Source organism: Gopherus evgoodei, chromosome 3 (assembly GCF_007399415.2).
Source record: "Gopherus evgoodei ecotype Sinaloan lineage chromosome 3, rGopEvg1_v1.p, whole genome shotgun sequence".
NCBI lineage: Eukaryota > Metazoa > Chordata > Testudines > Testudinidae > Gopherus > Gopherus evgoodei.
Genome location: NC_044324.1, coordinates 177019605 through 177041698, shown reverse-complemented (window position 1 = coordinate 177041698; position 22094 = coordinate 177019605). Strand labels below are relative to the sequence as shown.

At 41.1% G+C, this 22094-nt stretch overlaps 1 protein-coding gene across 8 annotated transcripts in view; it reads right to left on the bottom strand.

The window, feature by feature from the left end:
* ESRRG (estrogen related receptor gamma) overlaps positions 1–22094 on the bottom strand; it is a 509353-nt gene that overhangs the window by 1538 nt on the left and 485721 nt on the right. For 7 of the 8 annotated variants that reach the window (XM_030557498.1, XM_030557499.1, XM_030557495.1 and 4 more), the window contains one exon: positions 16295–19901. In XM_030557498.1, coding sequence (XP_030413358.1) covers positions 19657–19901 — 245 coding nt within the window. In that variant the 3' untranslated portion in view covers positions 16295–19656. Of the gene's footprint in view, positions 1–12289; positions 12298–16098; positions 16103–16294; positions 19902–22094 lie in introns of those variants that run through there. The other variant, XR_003999716.1, reaches the window with a different exon arrangement.

Below are 22094 nucleotides of genomic sequence, written 5' to 3'. Positions count from 1 at the left end.
TCCCTACTTTGGTCTGTTTGCTAAGACTTTCAGAATTACTCAGAACATATGAGAATTGCTTTGAAAGATTTTTTTTATAACACAAGTGTCTTATTTGTTCTATAGTAAAGGGGTATGCTTACCGGCAATAACATATGCAGAGGGAGACCTAGATTCTGAGCTGCAGTCAGTGCACCGGACAAGAGAGAAAGTGTACCACTTTTGCAGGCTCCAAGGAAAGCAGCAAGGGAGAGGAAAAAAAAAAAAAGAGACTACACTGGAAATCAGGAGGCTTACTGTGAAGTGTTGGCCCCATTGAAATCAATGAAGTCAGGATTTCACTCCTAAATTCTAATCCCAGCTCTGCTATTGACCTTCTTTGTGAACTGCAGCAAATCACTTTACCTCTATATACCTTTATCTCTCCACCAACCTTTGCCTGAATCAGGGCCATTCTAGCAGCCAGAAATAACTGCAGGGGTATTGTGGCCCCACCTCATTTTTTTTGGCCATGACTCCTGTGTTAGAAGACCAACAGGAAAGGTGGTCACTATACCCCATCCAGGCATTCATCTTACATAAAAGCAGAAGCTAATGCTGCAACTGAGATTTTGGTTCAAAAAGTCCAAAGAATTTTCTCCCACATAAAAAACTGATCCAACTTCTAATGAGAGACTACCAGGCATGATTTTTATTGCTATATTTCAAGTGAGAAGATGCATATTAATATTACAAAATGGTGTAAATAGTTGCTTTAAGAGAAGTGCTGTAATCAGTTTTTCAGCTGTCTCAAAATAAAAAACCTCTTAGTTCTCCAGTGCCATGTGTGCAAAGGTTTCCATTTTATAATTGTAATCAACAAAATAGTTCATGATCCATTATACAAAGATCTAGGATTAAAAAGCTACTGGCTAAGGGATTGGATGGATCATGGGCTTGGTAGTGTGATACAGAGCCTGTCATCTCTAGGTTACTGATTCAAATACAGTCTAAACTGGTACAGCCCAAAAATTGTGCTTAGGCTATGAGCCCATTTCCTAGTGGAGAAACACACATCTTGCCTTGTCCTAAATTAGACTGGGTAAGCTCTCAGGACAGATGGTCCCTGTCCCTGGAGTACAACAATCTATGTTATATGTTTGTACAGTGCCTAGCACAATGAGGTTGATCCCCCTAGACACTACAATATAACAAACTACATCGGGGTGTCAGTTTGCACAGGTTGTCACCTGTAGATTTTTTTTAGTTAGAACAAACCTACAAATTCAAGGTGAAACTCAGCCTACCTGCTAAGTTTGGCAGAGTTTCCATCTAATGCAGCAATACCTCTATTGATTGACTTCCCTGACCTCAGCAGAGTGAAAGGTGTGACCTTCCCCTCGGGTGTGATCAGGACTGGGGATCTGCTAGGTCACTCCAATCCTTGACTCTGGGAGCCAGCCTTATGCTGCTCTGCTGTGAGAACCCCCACTCCTGGGCTGTTCACACACAGCCTCTGGCATGTAAGCTGCTCCCAGCTACTTGCAATTGAATGATACTAGCCAATATCTCCAGTCCCAGACAACCCAAGGAACCTCCATCCTGCAAAGTCCAGTTATGCCCACTGACAATGCAAGCTTACATGTGTTTGTCAATTTAACAAAGAAATTGATACGTACCAGGCTTATCCCAAGGGGAGTCTGACATGCTCCAAACCAAATGCACTGCTTCAGGTAGAACAAACGGATGTATTCACTATAAAAATAGATTTTAACCAGATTTGGTCAAATTAAATAAATGCAAAATGCATTCTATGCTCATCTTAACACTTTCAATGCCCTTACAAACTTAGATGCTTCTCACCACAGACTGGCTCGCTGCTCTTCAGCCAGACTCTCCCCTTTAAATCAGCATTTCAGTTGCTTGGTGGTGTCTGTAGATGTAGGTGGACGAGAGAGGAAGCATGGCAAATGTCTCCCCTTTTATCATGTCCTTTATTCCCTCTTGGCTTTGCCCCCTGCTTCAGAGTCAGGTGAGCATTACCTCATCGCAGTCCCAAACAGACCAAAGGAAGGGGGTGGGGAAGTCTAACAGATCCGTCTGTTAGTGCCTAGGCCAGTGTCCTTTGTTCCTGTGAGACTGGGCTGGGCTTGTCCCATACATGCCTTGGTGAGGTGTGACCTGCCCCTCTGTTCTTAGAGAGTTTTTGCCTGGGCTTGCTTTAAGCCACAACTATATACGTGAAATTATACTCTATAACATTACTATAATAACCAGGCTCAGTGCATCATGAGCCTTCCGAAGACACCCAACATGACAAACTTTGCATTGGATACCACACAATCATTTTACAATGATGAACTTGGGGGTGCTGGTTGTTCCCCAGAGGTACAGAGCATCACAAAGGGAAAGGCTTTACAGTTCCTCAGACCACAGAAGGGATCTTGGAAGATGATCTGGACTAGCACTTTTTCTTCAAGACTCTCTCCCTGATCAGGAGCTTGTCTCCTTTATTTGCTGCCTCAAAGTGTGCATGAGACACAGTGGCTTTACATCCCATAGGCCAGATTCATCCCAGATTTGCACCGTGTGCAGTCATTTATTAATAGTGTTATTAGTGCCTAACTGTACCCTGCGAGTGCAAAGTAGGTGTAAAATGCTAACAGTCAGAATGGTAGCAGTTCACACTCACCTTACGCAGGTGTAGATGACTACCCAAGCTGCGAAGAATTGGGCTGAGTCTTCTGAGACACCTCAGCTGATGTTCTGAACAGAAAGGAGTAACAGGCAGGCCTCAACACACTTGTTAAAAGAAGTTTATCGCAATAAGATTGAAGCAGTCACAGTGGGCTTGTCTACACCACATATCTTTTAGTGATACAACTTTGTCACTAAAAGTCAGCATGTGTAAACACTTTTTTTTGGTACTTTGTTGGCACTTTTGCAGACAAAATACTTCCAGCCCTGCAAGCTGTTTTAGTTTTGTTGGCAGGGGAGCGATCCTGCCAACAAAGCCGCGTTCACACTGCTACTTGCATCAGTAAAACTTGTCTTTCGGGGGGCGGGGGGGGGAGAGCTTAAGTGCCTGTGAAAGACAAAAGTTCTACAACTTCAGTGTAGACAAGCCTGTTGAGCAATGGTTCTCAGTTTTGTACTGGTGACCCCTTTCACATAGCAAGCCTGAGTACGATCTCCCTTAATAAATTAAAAACACTTTATTTAACACCATTTTAAATGCTAAAGGCAAAGCGGGGTTTGGGGTGGAAGCTGACAGCTTGCAACCCCCTATGTAATAAACTTGGGACCCTGAGGGACCATGACTCCCAGTTTGAGAACCCCTGCTCTTGAGCTTCCCTGACCCATGCTCCTCTTTCTGCATAGAGATCTTCCGAGCCTTGATTTGCTCCGAATGCCTTTGCAGTTGACTTCTCTAACAGTTTACCAATACAGGCAAAAAGTGTCCTAGCAACACTGAAGGGTCAAGTTGTCTCCTCACTTGTTTGTCTCACTTCCTCTTCTGTTCCCCCTTCTCCCCACCCATGGCTTAGGGTTTTCTGCCCCCACTCACTCATACTTCTCAGAGTGGCAGACAGGAGCCAGAATGAACAGCTCCTTCCAGTGGAGCAGTTTGGAACATGACATCTCTTGTTCAACTTAAAATGGAAAGTAATTTAACCTTGTTCTAAACCTGCTTTTAGGGTAAAAGTATCAGTCTGGTGTACAGTTAAAAACAAAACAGGAAAAAACCCATAGTAAGGCTATGCCCTTATTACTCCACATTGATCCCTCTTCCTCCTACTCTCTGGCCTCCAGCCTCATGGAGGCAGTTTTCACTCCATTACACCATTTTTTGTTCATCACAAACTCCTCTTTCTTGCTCGGGTTTCCATTGCCACATTCTTTTAGTCTTTCCTCCCCTCTCTTAATAGATTTTCTTCCCCCATAGTTGAATTTGCCTGCACGCCCAGCTCTCTTCCTTCCATTTCTCCAGCTCCCTTCTCACTACCATGTCATCTTTAGAATCTCCCAGAACCATAGATATGTTTGACTATTTTACTGCATTACTTGTTACCTCTTTTGGCCCACACTAAGTCTGCTTATATCAGCCTCTCTACACCAAACCATCTCAGAGAGGACTCTTCCATTACCTTAAACATTGTATGGTGTTGCACGTTGGCACTCAAGGTCAACAATATTGTGCCAAACACGTTCATTGTTCAGATGTGTTAGGGGAAGACCATCTGGGGAAATGTGTGAAATACAGGAACACCTGTAAACAGGGTTTTTGTTTTATAGGCTACTGCATTGTTCTGAAGAACTCAGTAAGAGAAGGCAACAATTTCCTTCCCTTCACCTCTCCCCTCCCACCCCCATTCGAAATTGTTGCTGAAAGCACTAAACAGAAAAGTATATGTCTTTTTCCAGCTTTTGAATACATTTGGCCTTTTGGCTATGATCCCAAGTAGCATTATCCAGTTTAATGGGTCTTTATCCTGCTCTCACTGAAGAGTTTAATGGCAGCAGGGTCTGACTCATCCTTTCTTGGATGGCAGTTCCCTACACTTGAAAGATGATGGATTTGGTGAGCTAGCAAGTCTTTTGTCTCGAAGTGTTTTGCCAGGATTGGGTCCACTGAATTAAGGGAATTTTGGCTGGGGCAGAAAGACTATAACAAGGAATTTCTCCTTCAGGTAGAACAGCTAGTGAGTTCATTTGAATTTAATATTTACTTCTAAAGCAGCTAAAGATCTTTGAAAACATTCAGTACTATAGTTTTAATCCATTGTAAAGTTTGTTTTTAAATAGAGTGTAAGAAAAGAATAAATCATCAGTATCCATATTTAGTGTGTGCGTACTACTGCACACTACAGAATGGAATCAGGTCTGCTCAGCTATGTGCCATAGGCCCTGTACAGCTAATAGCTACTGAAGGTTCTCCTTTAGACTAGGAAATAAGGGGGCTATGCATAAATATATGTAATCTCTCACCTCACCTGGAAAGGCATTTTAAGCCGAGCTGGGAAGAGCAGCATTGAGTTCTAGTTTTTAGAAAAGTAATATGTAAATCAAACAAACTTTTGGCCTATACTCATATTTCAAGAAACAAGAAAATAATCCATAAAAGGTATTTCTCTTCTTCCACTACAGGACTATAATGGGGTGCACTCACCTCTCACGTGCACCCCCCTGGCCAAGTTGGTGTGCCCACATGCACTCTCTACCTGTTTGCAGTAAGTCTTTGGCAACTCAGCCTTCTTGCCAGGTCACATGCAGTCTGCATGATAAAAGCAAAGCAAATGTCTTCTAAGGAAATAAGTACAGTGGGGAGGGTCTATTTCAGCACCCACTGTAAGGTCCTTTAATCTGAAGCTCTATCCTGGGGCCCACTCATCAATCAGTCCAGCAGGGCCTATCACACTAACCTAGTCTAAACTGTCTCTCAGACCCTTCTGGGCTACCTTAAATTATCCCTGCTCTTTAAGTAGCCCCAGCCCTGGTGTGAAGCCATATCCCCCAGGGCTCCTCCCCCGGGGACTCTTCACCTCTTTGGCCACAGCTCTTCAGCCAGGCCACTAAAAGAGTTCAGTTCTCCTTCTATGGTGCATCAAAGTCCAGGCCATTTTCCCAGTGGCTGATGGGGGGAACTAGACCCACCATCTACTCCAGGTCTCAGCCCATGGACCCAATAGATAGCAGCCATCACCATGTCCCTTTAAACAAAACATGCTGCTGCTGCTGCTGCTACAATTCCCTGAGCCACTTGCCCATTGCTCCAGCACATTCTTCCCCCTTACTTCAGGACCTTGTCCTGGTGGATTCCCAACAACCAACCTAGACCACTCTCCTCCAGCTCTAGCAAGGAACTGAACTCGTGTTAGCTTGCAGCTCTTCTTATACTAGCCTGGTGGGCCCTGATAGGCTGCTTCCCAAACAACCACTCTAGGCACCTTGGAGGGCCTCTCTATTGTCCTTTTTTGGGGCTGGGGGTGGCAGGGCCACAAAGCCTCCAGCAGGGGTCCTCAGGGCCTAGTCCAGCCTGTCAGAAGGACTCAAATTCCAGGTCATGAATGCCATTCTAGGCAGTACATTTTATACTGGGGGCTATTTGTATGTTAGTGAGCTTGGTCCCAAACCTAAAACTGAATTCACACGGGCAGCAGACCCTTGTATTCACGAGGAGCCCCACCTATACCATTGAGCAGAAACATACTTAAACTCCTGAAGGTCATTAGTCTTTACAGGAAAAACGGAAATGTACATCACTATGTGTGTGAATGACTATAACAATCTGCAGACCAGTGGGATAAGGCATATGTGTTTTATGCATCAAACATGCATACTATCTTGCAAAGGTTCTCCCACTAACAAGCACTAATAGGTAAATGGAGGCACGGAAAGAAGTTAGTTTCAATCCTTCATACACAATCCATATCACCCTCTTTCCCCAACCTTTTCCAAAGCAGGCCGTAAAGGACGTAGTGCAGCCCTGAAAAAGAAACCTGCATGTCATGGAAATCTCCCGATTTTCTTCATGTCATAAAACATGTTGCAGTTACATTTGCAGGTCCCTTTGTTACGCTGTCCGTGTGAAAAGGTTTTGTAGTGTGAAGTACAGAAGCTGACCTTAAATCTTTTCTCACTGGAAGTTGGAATTTTTTCCTGAATCTTCTGGTTAAAAGATTGATCCTGTTTATATGTAAGATATAAGAATAGCCTGGCTCAGCAAGTCATTTAGCGAGACATTTGGTTACTGTATAGGAGCAGGGTTCCCCCCCACACACTTCATTGTACACTTTTTACCCTGGTCACCTTGTGAGTGGGTTTCTGAGTCTTGGTTACAACGTGGTAAGAGGTGCAGTGTAGTGACTATATAAAATCCTCTTATTGCAGTTACATTTACCTTTCATAGCATTATCAAAACCAATCTTACAATGAACTTGCAAGACGTCTCACTACCTCAGACATATCAAAGCCAGCATTCTTTGCTGCCATACTCCAAGGATATAATATAAATGAAGGGCCCTACCAAATTCACGGCCATGAAAAATGTATCACAGGCCATGAAATCTGGTTTCCTGCGTGAAATCTGGTCTTTTGTGTGCTTTTACCCTTTTCTATACAGATTTCACAGAGGAGACCAGCGTTTCTCAAATGGGGGGTCCTGACCCAAAAAGGAGCTGCAGTGGGGATCACAAGGTTATTTTATAAGGGAGTTGCGATATTGCCACCCTTACATCTATGCTGCCTTCAGAGCTGGGTGGCTGGAGAGCGGCAGCAGTGCAGAAGTAAGGGTGGCAGTACTATACCAGGTCACCCTTACTTCTGCACTGCTGCCTGCAGAGCTGGGTGGCCGGAGAGTGGCAGCTGCTGACCGAGGGCCCAGCTCTGCAGGCAGCAGTGCAGAAATAAGGGTGGCAATACACACCATGCCATCCTTACTCCTGTGCTGCTGCTGCTGCTGGTGGCGGCACTGCCTTCATAGCTGGGCTCCCAGCCAGCAGCTGCCGCTCTCCAGTGGCCCAGCTCTGAAGGCAGCACTGCCGCCAGCAGCAGTGCAGAAGTAAGGGGACCACAACCCCCACCCTACAACAGCCTTCTGACCATGCCCCATACAACTCCTTTTTGGGTCAGGATCCTACAATTACAACACCGTGAAATTTCAGATTTAAATAGCTGAAATCATGAAATTTATGATTTTTTAAAATCTTATGACTGTGAAATTGACCAAAATGGACTGTGAATTTGGTAGGGCCCTGCATAGAACACATAAAGTTGCTATGATGGTTTTTGACTATTCTGTGGCTCTATAGAGCATTCAAAGGTTAACAGTCCTCAATAGTTGCTTCATGCTTATAAGGTTATGCCTCCCCCAGGCATGGCATTGCTTTTCCTGTTTCCAGGAGAAAATAACCCCAGTGGGGATCAATACACAGGGCAAAGGGAAACAGAGACACATTTTTTCCCATTTATCTCCAGTTTATAGTTGGGCAAGCTAGAATAAAGAGACACTAAGTGATAACACAGCTAGGCAAGGGCAGAGGAGAGAATACATATCAGTAATCCTGGCTCCCTAGCACCTTCTTTAATCATTAGAAAACACACTGGGCTTAATCACCGGCCTCTCTAGGGTTGCTTTGGGCTGGTCCTGTGGCACAATGTAGATTAAACTCATCTGAAAGAGCTACTTGAGGTGGCTTCTCAAGCGCACAGAGCTAGTGCAGCAAGCTGCTCCTGTGCTCCCCATGTGGAGGGCAAAGTGGCTCAGTCAAACTGCTGTTGCATGTGGCTGATCCCAATCTGCTGGCATGACAGCCAAGTGCCACGGGTATTCAGATGCTGAGAACTGGGCCAACACAGTTTCCTTGGGATTAAGGAAAAGCAAAGGTGTCTTAAAACTACAAGAGCACAACTCAGCCATATGAGAGAATCTGGCCTTCCTGCTTCAGAAAGCATTGACAAGCAATACTGCCTCAGAGGGCTTGCCGTGACAGGCAGCAGTGAAGGTGTTAAACCAGTCTTAACTGAAAACACACACTGTAGGTTTGCACTGATTCCCTCCCTAAAGTTGTACTTTTGCCGTGAAACAAGATTGTGTCCGCTTTTTATCAGATGCCTGTTCCTGTACTACCTTTCTTAACAAGGGCTGGTTTTAGACCGTCAAGTGAGACTGCTGTAGATGGCAGGGCCCAGGTAGGGTCAGAGGTTAGAGCATTTGTATCAGCCTTTCCCTGCTACTTGCATCTTAGTGACACACATAACCTCTATTCCAGCACTTTGCTAGTGCCAGTTCTGCTTGCACACTTACACCTCTGTTCTGGTCATTTTTTCTAAATAAACAGAGACGTGTGGGTTGGTAGCCTGAGCACAGATATAAGCAGCAGGAATGCTTAAATTAGTCCCATCACTAATGCTTTCCAGCACTTTGGTAAGGTTGGCATGGGCCCAATACCCTTAGGTGCTGAATGGTGCATGGTGCTCAGCAGCCTCAGCTCCCGTTAAGGTCAGTGGGAGCTGAGGGTGCTCAGTACCTCATAGGAAGTACTCAGCACAGGCCAGGGTTGGGTCCCTAGCCTGTCTAGGGAACCCCATAATAAAAGTCTTCCATAGGAAGTAACTACACACTTTTTTGTTTTTGTTTTTTGGTAAGTGCAGGTTCTTAATGGTAACAGAAAGCAACTCCCTATTGCGGGGGGGGGGGGGAGAGGCAGGAAAAAAATCATTTGTGTGTATAGCAGCTTTTATAAGTGGGTCAAAACATAGTAGCTGCAAACTAATTAAATGATGGTGTTTAATGGCTAATCATTAGCAGTCCATGCAAACTGGCTGAGTATTTGATTTGGGATAGGGAATGAAGCAGGGAGGAACATACATTCACTTATCTGCTACAACCCAACATCTAGGAGGCCGCGCCATGTGTATTACTGAGCAGTAACTCAAGTTCAGGTGTGTCCAAAACACTTTATTAATAGAGAGGTGTTAAACAACAGAACTCTAAGGGATAAATTATGCAGAGCATGTTCATATAGTGACCCTGCCCGTTCTCTTCCCAGTGCAGTGGGTAGCTCTAATTATGCTGTGGGGCTCTGGAGAACATGGAAGTGAGGGTGGTGGGAAATAGGGTGGGCTCAGTGAATAATTGTAACCAAAAAGCTCATCAGTCTGTTACAGAGGCTTCCCTCAAAGTAGCATGGGCTGGGGGAATGGGATGGGGTGGGGAGAAACTAGGATTCCTAAAGGCTCAAAGTTAAACTGGCACTTTTGCAAGTCCTTGGAGGCTGCATACCAGAAGTGTGTCCTCCTTATTGACTTTCTTTTACTGACAGTCCCTCACCTTGTGGACATTCCCAGTGAAGCTGTGATATTAGCTAGAGCATGGTAGATTGAGCTGGAGAGTGTTAGGAGTGTGATTTTAATTCTCTTGCCCTACAGAAATATTTTCCTTTTAACCCCTTTCAATCACCATTGTTCACTTTCTCTGAAAAGTCAGCCTGAACAATGGTAGTTGGTCCATCCTTTCCAGACCTGAACAACTAAACAGTGTGGGGTGACTTTTTTGGAGATGTGCAGTACACGTACTAGAGGTTCAGCATTTCTATATAGTACAGACAGTGTAAGCTAATGCTTAGATTGCACAACTGGGCATCAGATAGCTGGGTTCTGGCCTGACTCAGCAATTGACTTGTGGTATGATTATGAGCAGGGCACTTAACTTTCAAATACCTCTCTTTACCAACCTAGCAAATAAAAATAACAACACGCCCCACCCTCCCCTTCATTGACTTCTTTCGACAAAAGATGCTCAGTAAATGCAAACTATGCAAATAGTCATTATTAGGAAACCTTATTTATACAGACTACTTCGTGAATGCTGTTAGCTCCCTGCTAATACTGTGCAGAGGCTGAGAGTTGTAATTTTACAGGTCTCTAATCAGGGTTTACTAGGAAAATTATTTAGAGAAGAACAATAAATTGCATTCTATTGGGCTCTTGTTCAGAGCAGAGGAAAGCAAAATGGAGCAGAAAATCCCCCTAGTTATGGAAGAGGGAGAGAGAGAGCGAGTGTGTGTGTGTGAGAGAGTCACTCACTATGAGACAGGGGGATTCCCTCTGCAAGTGAGATGTGCTGTTGGGACTCCAGCAGAGCAGTGCTGAGGAAAGAATGGCTCACTGTAGCACTATTACTCCTGCCTCTCCAAACACTCTAGAATTACAGGACCTAACTATAACAGCCCTGATTCAGCGTATGGCTACACTGCCAAAAAATAAAAACAGAAAAACCCCGTGTGTTTCATAGATTCTAGGACTGGAAGGGACTTTGAGAGGTCATTGAGTCCAGTCCCCTGCCCTCATGGCAGGACCAAATACTGTCTAGACCATCCCTGATAGACATTTATCTAATGTACTCTTAAATATCTCCAGAGATGGAGATTCTACAATCTCCCTAGGTAATTTATTCAAGTGTTTAACCACCCTGACAGTTAGGAACTTTTTCCTAATGCTCAACCTAAACCTCCCTTGCTGCAGTTTAAGCCCATTGCTTCTTGTTCTATCATTAGAGGCTAAGGTGAACAAGTTTTCTCCCTCCTCCTGATGACACCCTTTTAAATACCTGAAAACTGCTATCATGTCCCCTCTCAGTCTTCTCTTTTCCAAACTAAACAAACCCAATTCTTTCAGCCTTCCTTCATAGGTCATGTTCTCAAGACCTTTAATCATTCTTGTTGTTCTTCCCTGGACCCTCTCCAGTTTCTCCACAACTTTCTTGAACTGTGGTGCCCAGAACTGGACACAATACTCCAGTTAAGGCCTAACCAGCACAGAGTAGAGAGGAAGAATGACTTCTCGTGTCTTGCTCACAACACACCTGTTAATGCATCCCAGAATCACGTTTACTTTTTTTGCAACAGCATTACACTGTTGACTCATATTTAGCTTGTGGTCCACTATAACCCCTAGATCCCTTTCTGCCATACTCCTTCCTAGACAGTCTCTTCCCATTTTGTATGTGTGAAACTGATTGTTCCTTCCTAAGTGGACCACTTTGCATTTGTCTTTATTAAACTTCATCCTGTTTACCTCAGACCATTTCTCTAATTTGTCTAGATCATTTTGAATTATGACCCTATCCGCCAAAGCAGTTGCAATCTATCCATTTGGTATCATTTGCAAACTTAATAAGCGTACTTTCTATGCCAATATTTAAGTCGTTGATGAAGATATTGAACAGAGCTGGTCCCAAAACAGACTCCTGTGGAACCCCACTTGTTATACCTTTCCAGCATTAATAACTACTCTCTGAGTACGGTTATCCAGCCAGTTATGCACCCAACTTATAGTAGCCCCATCTAAGTTGTATTTGCCTAGTTTATTGATAAGACTGTCATGCGAGACTGTGTTCTCTTAGCTCAGGTTAGCTAACTCAGATAAAACTGCAGGGAAGAGCCATCAACCTGGCTTTTAACTCCGGTTAGTAACAAACATTAAAACCTATAGAGGAACCTTGGGTTGACTATGAGCTGCTAACCCGAGTTACCATGACTCCCCTATTATTTTAACACAAGTTGGCTGACACAAGTTAGCTAACCTGAGTTAAGTATACACTTTTTTGCAATGTAGACACTCCACTGGCAGAAGAATTCCTGGCAGCTACCACACTGTGGTTCCATGGAGTCAGGATGCGGTACGGTCCCCTGTGTTATTGACTGATGCCCTAAATTTTCAGATATTTGCACATTTTAGTGCCATTAATCCCTTGAGCAGTTCCATAGGTGTGCCTGGGAACTCCACTCCCCCGCAGAAGAATATTGAATGAAATTCCAAGAGTGGGAACTCAGTTTCCTGTATGTGAGTTTAGTCAGTGGAGTGGATAACTTGGTCCATTTAATCTATAGCAAAACTCGTAGTGAGTCAGGGCTGGCAGAACGATAACAGTTACGTCTCAGGCAACCAGCAATGAATGACTCAGAAATCATGCTGTTTGCAGTGTTGTAGCCATGTTGGTCTCAGGCTATTAGCGACACAGGGTGAATGAGGTAATATCTCTTTTTGGACCCACTACTATTGGTGAAAGAGACAATCTCTTCTTCAGGTCTCAGAAGTTATGCTGTCACTCACTGAGTTGCTATGGTATGGAGTGGCAAATACTGGTTTCTTAGTCTGATTTTTACATTTGAGTAACACGCCCTGTGAAGAGCCTCCACTTAATCTTGTGACAAAATTCCTATAGTAAGACACAGAAAAGCATTGTTCCTATTGGACATCATTCTTTGAGACTGCAGAATTTATGGCACAGTTAATTATTAATTTGGCTGGCATCTGTAAAGTAGAAGGGAGTTCTTGTGCTTTTAGGCCATGTGCTCAGTGTGTAAATCTCTTGTACAGCTGCCATAATCATATTCCTGCAGCTATGGTGTCACCTCTTGTAATTTTTCTGCTAATAAGAAAATTTAAACTAGCCAGGAATCCTAAATTTGAAGACGAGTTGTTTATTTCAAATATACTCCAGAGAAATAATAATGCAGTTCGGCTCTGAATTTAATTTAAACAGGAACAGGCAAAACAAATCTCTGTGGAGGGCATTTGACAATAATAAAATATTTCTCCCAGCGGGTGAGCTGGTAGCAATTGTATTGTTGCCATCAAAGCTCACGTTTCAGCAGGTCATTACCATCATAACAAGCCCTTGGACCAACTGGCATGGACATGCAACATTGAGCTCCTGATGGGCACATTATTTCAGACCTTTAACTTCATGGAGAACAAGACAAATACTCCTGGGAAAGGAGGATTATATTTTGAAATGCCCTTCTTTTCTGTTCTGCTTACTAATAAGATGCTGTGTGTAATCAATCTACTGCTACTTGCTTTTTTATATCAACATTGTAAGAAACTAGGCTTCAGAATTTGAATGCTAGGAAAGAATGGGCAGAAATCTTAACAAAGACAACTATTAGCATGACCAAGATATATCAATCCACCTATAAACACTTTAAATGCTTGTGAATAAAATTTTTAAAAAGGCAAACAAATCTACCAGTGTCATTTTCTACATTTACATTTCTGTAGCAAATGAGAGGAGAAAGTTTGTAGAATATGTTAGAGGAGAGGTATTCTGGACACATAAAGTCAACATCTTATCAGACAGGAAAAAACCACACACTATGTGATGTAGCTACTGTAGCCAGACTATATAACAAGGATATAGTAATTAACAAAGAGCCATTTGAAATCAAAGAGAACTACAATCCACTAGAGAGACCTAATGCAAAATAAAGGAAAGGTGCAAGTGAAAACGCCAAAAAGGAAAATAAACAGGGGTAGTCAAAAATTGATTTAGAATTCAGAGAACAGATTAAAATTGTGCCATTCTTGAGTTTAGTCTGAAGAGCCAACACAAGTTAAGTGAAAAATTAAGGAGTGGTTTGATATTCTGCAGCAAAAGCCTGTAAGAAAATATCTTATATGGGGCATTACCAGAAGAGACAGTGGGTAGCACCTAAAAAAATGATTTATTCATCATGCTTTTTTGTCCCTATATAGACAATATTTCCTTATGTTTGTTATCTTTAGGAATCCATTCTTTTCCTACATCTATTTAATTGGCACTAGTATTTCCATAACAATAGTACCACATACTAACAAACATATACACAAGTGCATGTATAATATAACTACTGATTGTTACATGATTTCCTTTTGTATAGAAGGATCATCTGGAGAGAATATAGGCTACTTATTTGGTGGTGTTCCATATCACCTTTTACTGTAAGTCCATGAGATCATAAAAAGATAAGAAGAGGTAGGCTAGTACTTGGAGGGGAGTCTCCAAGGAAAACCAAGATGCTATCAGAAATAGTGTGTCATTCAGTAGTGTACTCAATAGTAGCATTTTTTTCTCCAGAATCGGTACTGAACCCTTTGCATTTTAGCAGTGGATATTTGTGCTGGTGGAGATAACACCTGTTGGATGAGATTTATAAACAAGATCCTGACCACTTTTCCTCTGAAATGTTCCAGGGGCTATTTTCACAGCTAAGAGTTGCTAATGTGTCTTGGCCAATTTCCCCATCGGTACTTACAAAAATATTTCTGCCTACTAAAATATTTCAATTGGATAGCTGTCCACTTCCTCAACCAAACTGCTGTGTAATAATGTTGTTTGCTGTTAAACATTTGCCATGGTGCACCCCAGAAGTGGCTGCATTTCAGGTAAAGCAGCAAAGAGTCCTGTGGCACCTTATAGACTAACAGACATATCGGAGCATGAACTTTCGTGGGTAAATACCCACTTAGTTGGATGCATGCATTTCAGTTGTTTGAAATGGTCTCTGCAAGGTATACACTTCATTTTTCCCCTTCCTGGGAAAGTGAGAGGCTCGACCAGTGCTTGTGAAGTGTTCTGAGATCCTTAGCTGAAAGGTGGTATAGAAGTGCTAATTATGATTATATTTGTATGCGGAAATGTTCACAGTCAAGCATTTCAAGCCAATGAATAGATGCAACTACATTTTGTTCAAATCTGGAGCATCTGCAAGTCAGAATGGCATGTTGTTTACATATGGCAAATTACAGTTCGCTTTGATTTTTTTAGAGTGATATTTTATAAAAGTGCTTCTCTCCATTTTAGGTTGTGATGATGCATTATGCTCCTCAAGTGTGCAATAACTCAAAAATCAAATAATAAAAGCCAAGCCAGGAAAAGTTTTATATACTGTGTCACCCTTAAAAATATTTTGATTTCTTTCTGTCGTTCCTTTATTCAAGGAGAAATTTCCTAGAATTGTTTAAAAATGTAGAAGGTACCATTTCCCCCTTCCCTTGTCTTTCAATGGCATATTACTTCTTAAAAGATTGCACAATACAAAAATACCAAGAGCTATCCTGATAGCTTGTCTTAATGGCTGAAACAATTCTTGTCCCTGAATACCATTCAGTTGAGTAGCCTTTGTGTCATCAGCCAAAGTCTCCAGAGAATGGCCAGCACTGAAGGTGAGAAATATGTTGGGCACATACAATGACAAAATACTATCAAGAAGATAGGCTAAAAAAGCAAGAAAAGCACACATTAGCACTTCTGTGATGGCTCCAGAAGGGTCCACAGGAAACACAGGTTGACCCTGTGCAATAAGGGCTATAACCTTTCAGACTGTAAAAGGCTGAGAGGCTATTTACTGTCAGTTTTAAACCAAGCTGTTTAACCCCTTTGGATCTTGAAGACTTATCAGAGCTCTTCATTAACACCAATCTATATTATTGCTCCCATGGACTATTTACTTCCATTCATAAAAGCTGGTTCAAATAATATATATTTTTTAAACAAACAAACAAAGAAACAAACCCAGAACATGTAAAAGGAGTCCCCTCCATAGGAAATGAACGATGGATTTAGTTGTTGATGGAGAAATCAAATAAGTACTTCTAGATGGTATTAATATGATCTTAAAATAGTGGGAAAGTTTTCTTTTATGACATTGACAGAGAGGCAATGATTTTGAGTAATGCAGGTTGATGGGGAGATGCTTTAAGATTAAATAAGTGCTATATAAAGGCTTGTCAGAATGAATTCTAATGTGCTATGAGACATTTTGCATATTTAAGAGTATGCAAAATGTCTTGTACCACACTGGAATTCATTTTGACAAGACTTTATATAGCATTTATTTATGCTTGTACTCTACTTTAAGGGAAAAGGGATAATGCTTGCTACTCTTTGAATGGAAGTAACAAAAAGTAATGCTTATTGATTTGTTTCCCTCTTATAACAAAAACGAAAAACAAAAAACAAAACCACAACACAAAAAATAAAATAAAAGCAATCAAAAGTGGAAGCTTGTTTAATATTGCTCTACCATCATCCTGAAAGGCATAATCATTTGAGTTACACATCTGAACTGATTGGAGTTACAGAATCATATCTCCTTTTTGCATTTAACAATATATACAATATAAAATAAATACATTTACACAAATGGACATTGGTTGGAGCACACGGTATGATACACATCACAAAAATATACAGTTGATTGCTTTACAGATGTGAAGCCATCTACAGCTATAGACATGGTTATTTTACTACTGGCTATTATGCAACTCCTGGATTATTATAAGCAGTTTAATTTTTTTTTTGTCCTTTTGCGATCTTTGCACGATAAGATTGCCATAAAATGTTTTCTTAGGCAGGTAAACAGAGACGCTTAAATAATTAAAATACAATCACCAACACCCATTTTCTCTTCTATAAGAAAAATAGCAGTTTTAATTTTTTATATCTTTTTTATGTTATCATTTAAATGCAAAATAGTGGAATAAATACAACAATCTGATCTGATTGAAAGAAATGTGTAACTTCTGGGAGTCACACAATCATATTCTTTAAATAAGAAAAAAATAAAAAAAAGAAGCAAAAAATAGAAATTAAATCATTATGGCTAAACAGACACCTTTTGAAATTTTCCCAACACTTCACATTAAGTAAGTGGTCTTGAAAGAACTCTCCTCCAGCTAGGTTTAGGATGAACATTATTATAAAGCCTGTGCAGTTCTTTTAGCCATATTTCAGTTAAAGTTTTTACAGTCTTGAGACACTTGTTCTTTTGCATTTCTAAAAAATCACTAAAAATGAAAACTGATGTTTGCACCATGTGCCTTTAACACATCTCCATTTTTGTGTGGTTTTGTATTTTTAGTTGATTGGCTTTTGACCCTGAAGCCCAAGTTCTTTAATGTGATACAGCAAAAACAATATTTATATTATATATTTTTATATATATACTGTAATTGAACAGTAGTAACTTAAACCCTGCGCAAACTATCTGGAAAATAAACTTTTTTATTTTTGCACTCTTACATATATAAATAATCTTATAGAATCAGCACCTTTTTTCCCAGGAGTTGTATTTTTTTTGTCATTTTTAAAAGGGATGTGCCAATTTCTGAACTCCTATCACAGCTATAAATTTCAAGTTATTGACCATCTGAATGAATTGCTAATGATGATTTATCTAGAATCACACTACAGTCACTTCTCTACTGAGAAAACACAATCTACAATATAGTCCCATATAGCTAATGTTCGATACACAGTATTTTCTAGCACAAGGCTGATGCACCATCAGCCTACTGTATCTGTTTAAAGCACACAAAGTAGCAATAGTTTTGGAAACTTGTCCGCACCAAAAAAGTTTTGCAACAACACAGAGCGAGTTAATAACAACATCTGAGAGATGATTGAATAAAAGCTATATTTACAGCATTTAAAAATTAGACTTATCTATAATCTTGAAATAGTCAAAGTTTTATTTCTAAGCTATACATTGGTATTCTATAATAAACTATTACAGAAATTATCCCTTGTTTTGAAAATATTATGATTTCAATGTGTATCTGTTCATAATGAGTACTTGTTTGGAGTTTTGATCTCTTAATTATTACTAGGAAGAACCTTATTACCAGTAAGGAATAGAATATACTACTGTAATCTCCTGAGGAATTGTACATCCAATATTGTCTCTAATTCTACCCTGTGTCTATAAGCACACACCACAAGAATCCAAACACCACGAGAAGAACAAGACAACAGTCTTTGAATGCAACATAAAAATTCAGACAAGCACAGCAAACATGAAACACTGAAAAGCTGAACTACATTTCTTTTGTTTGTTAGGATTACAATTTTAATTACATCTGTGTACATAGAATAAGGATGTTCACATAGTACAGGGAGCAGCTACTAACACTGGTACATTGGTATAGCATTTGATGGAGGTTATTGTTTATTGGTTATTTAGCGACTGTAGTTTTCTGGGGGCATCTAATTGGCCTATACATTAGATTACACCTCTTAACAGTCTTGAAACTGACTGACTTTCATGCTGTGACAATACTGGTTGAAAAGCACATATATTGATTTAGCTACTTGTTAAAAATTGCAATTTACAAAATAAAGTCTAAATTAATAAAGTGTAGAAGTGTTAAATTCTTGAATTTGGTCAGAAGTCTACTACTCTGATTTCTTAATTTTGCAAACATTGGCATTTGCCTTATTGCCTCTAAGCTAGTATTGGTTCACAGGTCTTTGTGTGAGACTGTTATAATTTTGCAAGTAACAGGCAGTATCCCATTCATTTACAACTGAATCAGTTAGAAATCATGTAGCAACTGTACATTTGTACAGTCACACTCTCTTACCATCTTTATAGATTTGTACTTGACATTAGACTACTCAGATATACTGTAGGTGTAATCTAATCCTTTGTGTCAGTGAACATTTAGTTAGAAACTGGAGCTCATGTTAAGAAACTGGATGTTTTGGACCAGACTGGCACACAACATAAATTGCATCCGTGATAATATGCACCTTCCCTTCAACTATTGCTTTAGTAAGATAAATTCCCACATTAATAAATGGCTGAAAAGTGGTAAAGCTGGTACAAAAAAATCTCCATTAGTAAGAAGAAACGAAACATTTAAAAAAAATCTTCCTTCAGGATTCATTTGTCCTTCATTATTGTTCATCATTGTTCAAGCCAGCACAAAAATGCAGTATTTTTTCTCTCTCTTTAGTATTGCATGAATGAATAAAGCTTAAACTATTCCCTGAAAAAGTTACATTGTAGCTAACCTAAGAAATATCTGGAAGACTTGAAAAAACAATTAAGGAATCAAATGGCTGTAACTGATCTAGATGGAAAATGCAATGATAAGAAGCAGCCGATGCATCGTTCCTTAGTTGTCTAATTAGAGACTGCTCCTATGAAATCTAATACTGCATTCAGTCAGTTGGCCGTGTTGTACTGTACTGCAAGGTATGATGGTTCTTTCTTTGATTCCTTTGTCATTGGGGACATTATAGTTCATAATAAGTTCACTGGCATCCATATTATGGATTTCCATCCTTTGGCAGGCCTGGCTTCCATCTCTCTTCAATTAGAGACCTCTTTTAAAAAGTTCAGCAGCAAAGGGAGAAAAAAAGGAAAAGGAAGAAATAAAAGAACAGAAAAGGAAAACAGAAAAGGAAAAAGGAAAACTGCATCAGATAGACACAGAAAAAAGAGTTGAAAGCTGCTTCACAGTCTTGCTGCTAAATATCAGTGCAGTCATTTTTTTCCTTAATTAAACACTAAGTTTCTTTGCCATTATTATCCTGTTTATTTTCCCTTTTTTTCAATAAGCATGATGGGAAGGCCCATGATGCTTTAGTCAGACCTTGGCCTCCAGCATTTCCAAAAAAAGTTTGTGCATGGGGACTTTGCCTTCCAGTTTGATGTTGTAGAAATGCTGCACGGCCTTAGTGGAGGTTTGCCTCAGAAGTGGGAGAGTCATCAGCATCTTGCCAGCTCGGCGTGGGTCTTCCATATGCTGCCCAGCCTCGTAATCCTGTAGAGCCTCATGTAAAACATCCTGAAGTTTCTGAACTGCTTCAACATCCTCTATGTGCATTGAGTCTATAAAACAAAGGAGCGACATCAGTTTTCAGTTCAGTGTGCCAGAATGTTGAATTACAGTGTAACTGCTCTGGACTGTAACTCGCACTGTAGTAAGTAACCGTACCATAATTGATGGATTTACATAGTATTTTCCATATTGTTTTAGGGATAAGCTAGATAAGTATCCACTTATTTCTATATTGACCTTCAGGAAAATATTTGGGTCTCCTTGGGTAATTATACACATGGAATTGCCATCTGTGAAGGTGCTAAGTTTATGTATATCAAAAAAAGTTAAAAACTATCTATGCAACTTCATAAATAATTTCATATAGTCATTTTCTAGCTACATAGACACTATAGTAATGAAAGGGCAGAGTCCCTCTCAGTCACAGCCCATATTGCTAGGTCTGTAAGAATGACTCCCTTCAAAAAGTGTGGCACCAATCCATGGCAATCTCCATGGTTACAGACCGAGATGCCATTGATCAGAAAAACAGAGCCATTGGTCTGTCACACTGGCTGACACAAAGAAGACGTGTGTGTGCACGTGACTTCTTCTTCCTCCCTCATGGGCTAGCAAGGAAATTTCCCTCCCAGTCTGTCATCCTTACATAGATTTTAATGAAGTGGTTCTCAAACTGTGGTCTGCAGAACACATACGGGTGGCGCTTGGAGCTGTCTCTGCCAGGGCTGGCACTTCCATTTAGGCGACCTAGGACGCTAGGATTTGGGGGGGTGGCAATTCGGCGGTGGGGGGTCCTTCCGCGCTCTGGGTCTTCGGCGGCAATTTGGCAGCGGGGGGTCCTTCTGCACTCTGGTCTTCGGTGGCACTTCTGGGGCGGGTCCTTCACTCGCTCCGGGACCCGCTGCTGAAGTGCCCCGAAGACCGGGAGCGCGGAAGGACCCCCCCGTCGCAGAATTGCCGCCGACCGGGAGCACGGAAGGACCCCCGCCTAGGGCGCCAAAAACCCTGGCGCCGCTCCTGGTCTCTGCCTCGTAACACCGACATATCCTGCTAGATGTAGCCCACCCAGAAAGTTTGGATCCTATAGAGTTACTTCTGCCAATTAAACTTTTTAAAAAATCAGCAAACAAACCAAATGCCTCTCTGCATCTTGCCTAGCTACTCTATATCTATCTCTGCCAGTTGTTATCAGATTTGAATAGGAGATCTAACCAAAGCACATAGGAGGAACCAAACTGAACTGCCAAGTGACCTAGAAAGATTTGAGCAGTGAAAGCTGCAGGCAACAAAGGGAGATTCAGTCCAAACAAATGTAAAGCCCCAGACAGTACAGATATAAAGCAAGGAGATGTAATCAAGAAGCCAACGCATTGCGTCAAAATGGATGTCTTTTAAATGTGTAGTCCTAATCCTATGACTATTTCCTTTAACTATAAATACCGCAGAGATAAATAATGGGAGCTTTGGGGTGGGGAAAAGGTGGTCCACGAAAGAAGTGGTTCAGAGTATGTAAAGGTGAGAGAACCTAATATGTTATCCTGAGGGCAATGATGGGCATGGGGCACATCATTTGCAATTGATTATCCTTCCCTAGAAGTCAAAAAGTCATTCTCCTAAATTGCCTGGATATGGTTTCTGAAATGAAATTTGTTACATAATAATAATTTCCCATTTTTTTTGTCTGTGTTAGCTCTTAGTTGCTTTCTTATATCTTCTAACAGGATTGAGACTTAAGGCAACTCAATACTTAGCACAGGGACCTACTAGCCACTTTTTCTCCCTTGCTCCCCAGCAGCTGGGAGATGAAGGGGGGGAGAAATGTTTTTTCTTCTGTAACATATATCAACACCATCATCACCAGAAGACTGATGGGAGGTTGATCTGGGACACCCTCTAACTCTCTGAGGTAGAATGAGTGGTGTTGCCCGGGCTTCTAACCCGACATATGGTAGGCCTTAGTGTGCAAGCATTCTTTGATTATGTGGGGAGACCAGCTGGATCTCCAGGACAGTTGTCAAAGGTGTGTTGAAAGAGAGTAGCCATCGGCACTCCCCTCCAGTTACCAACACACAGATTGGTGCATCATCTTAAGAGAGCTTGATCAAATACCACAGCCTTATACAGTATTTATCATGAGGGTTAACTCAATCAAATTGTGGCCTTACTGCCTATTCAGTTAAGAGAATGGACCACAGGTAACACTATGGCAGATGGGTGCACACTCAAGGAAATCAGTGAAGTTG